Source organism: Sminthopsis crassicaudata, chromosome 6 (assembly GCF_048593235.1).
Source record: "Sminthopsis crassicaudata isolate SCR6 chromosome 6, ASM4859323v1, whole genome shotgun sequence".
Classification (NCBI taxonomy): Eukaryota; Metazoa; Chordata; class Mammalia; order Dasyuromorphia; family Dasyuridae; genus Sminthopsis; species Sminthopsis crassicaudata.
In genome coordinates, this window is record NC_133622.1 from 36186336 (window position 1) to 36192335 (window position 6000).

The window sequence follows — 6000 nt, forward strand, 5'->3', positions numbered from 1 at the left end:
TTGCAAATTTTTGCCATTTTAAATGGGCAATTTCAAATAAGGTTTGTTCAAATGAGTTTGGCAATTCATATAAACTGCCTTGGAAATTAATCTGCAGGAGCTTAGAATCTAAGCTAATGTCTGCTTGAAAATGTGACTCATGTCACCTCCTTCCCTAATTCAAAAGATCCGTAAAAAATGTCCAGGGAGATGAAATTACGGGATCATGAAATCAGAGAATTGAAAAGGACCTTATGGGTCATCTAGTGCAACACTCTCATTTTAGAGATGAAGCTGATTTTAGAGAGGAAAAGTAATTTGGCTAGGATACAAAGTAAGGAGCAGAGATGAAATTCGAATGCAGAGCCTCTGCTACCAGATCCAACATTCTTTCCACAGAAAAGGTTCGGAATGATTTCCTATATCCCAGTCACATCTGGTCCCAAAAGATCCAGATATTTTAGGTTGTATTTCATTTACTGTATCACCCAATAAGTGATTGGATAATTATAAGCCAAGCTTCCTTTAGGCACATAAGTAGTTTCTAAATCAGGGCTTGTGGTATATAGGTGGAAAAAGGTACAGAGTCATTCTAAATTTCTTTTTTAGAAGGCTTTAATTTTATTCCACTGTGGAACAGATGAAAATCTGTTCAGAAGGTCCCTTCCATATTTCCCTCTGAAGTTTTTTTTTTTCCCTTAATTTCCTCTTTCCCTTCCCTCCTCCCCCACCAAAAAAAAATCTTGTATTCCAAAAATGACTGGGATAAGGAGAAAAAGATGGAAACATGGAAGGTTAGGGAGTAAGGCAGAAGGCAGGAGGTAGCAAAAAAAATTATTTCCTTTCCCTTCCACAAACAAAAAAACAGTCTATTTAGGTTCCAAATCTATTCAAACCCCTGCCTAGTCTAATGAGCATTCTGTCAACCAAGATCCAAATTAAATGCTTGCTGATTGATTAAGCTTCCATTTTAACTTTTATTTTAAAAAGAACATTAAAAAAATGTTTAAGCAAAGGCATAAAAATGATTTATCTCTTAGTGAGTTAGCAGAGCCAGAAAGTAAATCTTTCCTTATTCATTTCTGTGTATTAGCAAAAACCAAGTATTTTATATTTCATCTTTAAAAAGTCAAAATATCCCTTAAAGGAGTGCATTTGAGAGAAGGAAACAAACGAAGACTTGTCTTTAATATTGAATTTTCTCTTGACTTTTAGGGGAACACAACATTAGCATCATGAAAGCCCACATGTTTTCTTTTGGTATGAATTACCCTCTGTGATACCTAGAGTACTCTCCATATCCCAATGGGCAGCTGACTTCCAAATTATGAATCACTTTATACAATAAATATTTATTAGCATGAACTAGAAGACAAAGGGGAAAGTTTGATTTGTATGGTAACTATTTAATGATTAATCAACTGCTAATGCTCAAAGTAATGGGAAGGAAATTTCACCCTGTAAAAATTTTCCAAATATGGATACTATATTATATTGAGTTAAAGTCAAAAGTATCGTCCCCTTTTGAATTACAATATTGCAGTTGGCCACATTTTCCATGCCCAGAATGATTTAAGGAGAGTTTAAAGTTCATTGCTTATTTAAATTACTAACAGTTTACTGACTCAAGAGGGAGAATTACTCAGGAAATTAGGAAAACTCTTAATAGAGCAAATGATATATTTTTAAAAATATGTTTCTAATTAATTGAAAAATTATTATTGCAGTTTGGTGGAAAGAGCACAGAACTTGAGTTTGAGTGGCTGCCCTCAATTCCCAACTATGCTGCTTTCTACCTACATGGCATTTGGCAAGTCAGTTAACCTCCAAGGATTTCAGTTTCTTCATTTATAAAATGAGGGGGTTGGAAGAGATTATTTTAAAGATTCCTTCCCACTCCAACATTCTATGATTGTACATAAAATCAAGGTACTCACTGTTCAGGGAACTATATCTCAGTAGAAAAGTCATAGCACTCAAATACACTTGCTTTTGTTTCTTTGTTTCCTTAGGGGAACTAACTAATATAAATCATTTGCATTAGAAAATAACACAAGCTCTGGAGTCAGAAAAGGTGGATTCACATTGATGCTGTCTACCTTGGACAAAAGTAGAAGTAGTTCCTCATTTGTAAAATGTAATTAGACTATATTATTTCTTAGGTCCCTTTAATGAAGTTAACAGCCTTTGGACTTTGATCAAATGAAAGAAAAAAACCTGGGTAACAAATGTTCAGTGGTTCCCTGTTGCTTATGAGAGGACAGTTCAAACTCCTAGTCCCATTACTCCCAAATATGAATAAATCTGAACTAAAGTTCTACCAATACAGATTACTTTCTGACCTTGCTATTGTTATTTTCCCTGCCTAGGACCACCTTCTCAATGTTCTGTTTTCTCTAAGCTTCAGCTCTCAAAAGTCTATCCTTAAAGCTGAGCTCAAAAGCCACCTCCAACCTACTTTTCCAGCATTATTTCATATCACTCTCCATCATGAATTCTTTGTCTCAACCCAGCTGTATTATTAGCAGTTCCTGAAAGCATTCACAAAGCCCTTTTTGATTTCCCAACCTAATCCATCCCAGGATCTCAAAAGAATTGAACATTAGATTGAATTCAATTAGAATTTAAAAGGGACTAAATGTAAAGTGTCACCATAGGTTCAAAAAATCAATGTCACAATTACAAAATAGTTACATTCTAATTCAGATGAAAATGAACTACAAACTTAATAAGTCAACAGTGTGACATGACATCCTTCAAAGCAAATGTGCAGGACTACTGTAGTCTGATCTGATTAAATCCTATCTGGAAATTTGGCTTTAGTTCTAGAGACCTCATTTAGGAAAGATAAACTTTGGAGCATACAGAATGAGGTAAGTAGAGTGAAAATCCTTAATATAAGATTAAAAGAATTGAGAGTTTAATGCAGAAAAAGAAGACCTAGTGGGATATGATAAGCTGTCCCCAATAGTTGAAAGCGTATATAAAAAATAGAATTAGACATACTGTTTGACTTTGGAAGACAAAATTAGGAGCAAAGGAAAAAATATTTTTAAAATATTTAAAAATATGCAAAATTGGGTTTGATAAAAGAAAGGATTTCCTTACAATTAGAGCTAAGCAGAAGTTAAATAGGACATCGCAGTGTTCTCTCTTCACTAGAGGACATCCAGAAAAGGCTAGATGACCACTTGTTGAGTATATCATAGTAGTGAATCCTGATCTTTATCCTGATGGGGTAAGAGTTGGTTCTAAAGTACCCCTCAATATTGAGATTCTATAGTTGTGCTATAATAACCTCTCTGATCATCCTGTAGGGACGTACTCTCTCCCTACTCTAAAATTCTTACATTTCAGTGTTCTCAAACCTTTTTTTTTCCTACTAATAAATTAGAAAGTCCTTGAAAGTAGCCAATTTCCCATCTCCCATAGAATCTAGCAAAGTGCACACAGCTCGTGCTCAATAAATATTTGGTGAACAGATTAATAATGGAGCCCAGAAGACTCCTAAAATGTACAAGAGAACCAGATACACCCAGAAGAAAGAAACCCCCAAACTAACTGAAGAACATGTGCTTCCCTTCATATCTGACCAGCGTGGAACACACCTACTAATTATGTTCTAATGAAAAGACAACAGGTGAAGCTTTTTGAAGTGTTCAGGTAGGAGGAATATGGGTCCTCCTCAATTTCAAGGCAGAGAGTACCTCCAAACTCGTTACCTTAGCGGATTTAGAACTGAGATACCGTGTTCTTCTTCTTCTTTTTGCATTTCCCTAGTCTCTCACCCACTTAGACTAAGGGATCCTGGGTGCTAGGAAAGAAAGAGAAGGCAACTGGGGAGAAGTGAGGCGGGAGAGGGCAGGAAAGGGAGGGGGTGGTATTTATAACATAATTATCATAGAGACAAGGAAGACAGACGACAGGGTCCGGACAGAGACAGATTTATATTTGCATAAGAAGCGTACCTCCTGATATCCCCAAAGACAGACAGACAGGCAGACGTAGAGAGTGACACACAGGGGGGACAGGACACACTTGCGGGTTTGAAATCATTCATACCCCCAAATCCAGGACGCAGTCTGTTGTCATAACCATCGAGTAAACTGTCCAGGATGCGGGTGAAATTCTCTGGACGCAATTTCTCCTCCTTTTTGATATCTCCTGGGGGTTCGTTTAAACTGCACCACAAAATCAACAAGAAAACATGCGAAATGTAGGAAAGACAGAAGATCAGAATTGGGGGGGGGATGCTCAATTGGTTTTCAAGGGTCAAAGCCCTTCACCTGAAGCATCCCTGGGAGAGGCTGGGGGTGGGAGGAGGGAGAGGGAGAGGGGAGGAGGGAAATTGATCCAAGGAGGGATGGGGAGAAAAGACGACGGTCAGCCAGGGCGCTCTCCCTCCCTCCCTGTCCCCCTCCCCACCTGCACACCCAGGCTCTCTCCTCCCCAGCCCCTTCCCCGCGTCCCAAGCCAGCCCGGCCGGAGTCCCCAGCGCACGGGGGGCGCGCGGGAGGGGGCCGGCCGGCAGGGCCCCCCGCCCCCCACGCCCCCGGGCCTCTGGGGAGTACTCACCAAGCCGCCAGGCACAGGAAGTGCAAGAGGGTAAAACTGACCCCGGAGGACATCGTAGTTCCTGGCTCCTTCTTGGTAGAAACCATCTTTGCAACATGCCATACTTTAAGCCTGTTCACGTTTTCCGTCTCGCAGATGCCTAGTCCGGGGAGCGGAGAGATCACCCAGCGGTTGGCACCGCGCGGGCACACACGCACACTCGCGCTCACACTCACCCTGTGCCACACTCCCCCGGCGCGCTCATCCCAGGAGGAGCCAGTGTGCGCGCGGCGGGGGGCTGGGGGGGAAGCAGGACCCGATTTCTATCGCAGGAGAAAAAGCTGAAGCGGGGACAGCTCGGTGCCCACCTCCCACTCCTTCCCCCCACGGTCCAGCCTGTGCAAGTTTGCCTGAACCTTCAACTCTGGGCAGCAAGAAGGGGAACGGCGTCCACCCCCAGCCCTATTCTAAGCGCTTCTCTCATCCCACCCCCATCCCACCCCCACACACACCTCCATCGCTCCTCTTCCCCCAAGAGCTCGGTTTGGATTTGGCCAAGGAAACGTAGGGTATCTGAGGACTCCTCTTTCTTTCTCAGGGCAAAAAAAAGGGGGACGGGGGGCGGGGTCCTTCTGTTTCCCCCAATTCCCCCCTCCTCCGCTTCATCCCCCCCCCGAAACCAAATCAACGGAGAAGATTCAGGGACCGAAACTAAGGATCCCCAGTCTCCAAAAATTCGGGGAGAGGGGTGAGGAGCCAGGAGCGGCGAAGGGGTTAAATCCCACGGAACGGACCCCAACCTCTGGCTAGCAGACAGCCTCCAGCTCCGCTCTCTCCCGCTAAGAGAAGCGCTTCCATAAAACTTAATTCCTTCGCTCATTCTCCTCCCCTCCCCTGCTTTCTCCTTCCATCCTTCCCGTCCCTCCCCCACCGTGACTTCCACCATCACCACCCCCCAGTCCAACCCCCGGGCCCGGGGGCCTCCGGAGGCACATGAAAGGGGACGCCTACTGAAAATTACTTTGACTTCTTTGCAACCCTCTCCCAGAATGACGCACGGCTGCTTTCAGACCTCCCCTTCAGTTTGATTCTCTAAAAAAGAAGGGGGGAAAAAAGACGAAGCTAGATTCTAACTGCTCTCGAAAGTTTAAAAATAAAGCGGAAATAAAACGAATACCTGCTCTGCTAGTGTGTTGCTTCTGTTTGCTCTCTGATTTAAAACTAGGTAAGGGAAAACGAGGAGCCGGAAGAGCAGGAGGGTTTCAATGGCCCTGTGGCTGCTGGGCTAAAAATAAAGTCCACAGCCACCCAAATCTATAGAAAATAGTTAATTGCTCTGATTTGCTGTAAACATCAAGAACAGAAAGAAAAAAGAGAAAAGGGAAGAGGTCCTGTGGCTTCCTCCTTTGCTTATGCATGTGTTGCTTTTCCTAAGGTGAAGCCTGATTTGATGACCCAAATAATTTT

General features: G+C 42.6%; 1 protein-coding gene across 2 annotated transcripts in view; it reads right to left on the reverse strand.

The window, feature by feature from the left end:
* GABRA4 (gamma-aminobutyric acid type A receptor subunit alpha4) overlaps positions 1-5431 on the reverse strand; it is an 80213-nt gene extending 74782 nt beyond the window's left edge. Inside the window, exons 1-3 of one of the 2 annotated variants that reach the window (XM_074272361.1) lie at positions 5334-5431; positions 4555-4693; positions 4042-4160 (exon numbers count right to left, since the gene is read on the reverse strand). In XM_074272361.1, the coding sequence (XP_074128462.1) occupies positions 4042-4160; positions 4555-4693; positions 5334-5391 (316 nt within the window). In that variant the 5' untranslated portion in view covers positions 5392-5431. Of the gene's footprint in view, positions 1-4041; positions 4161-4554; positions 4854-5333 lie in introns of those variants that run through there. The other variant, XM_074272363.1, reaches the window with a different exon arrangement.
* Positions 5432-6000: the final 569 nt, after the last annotated feature.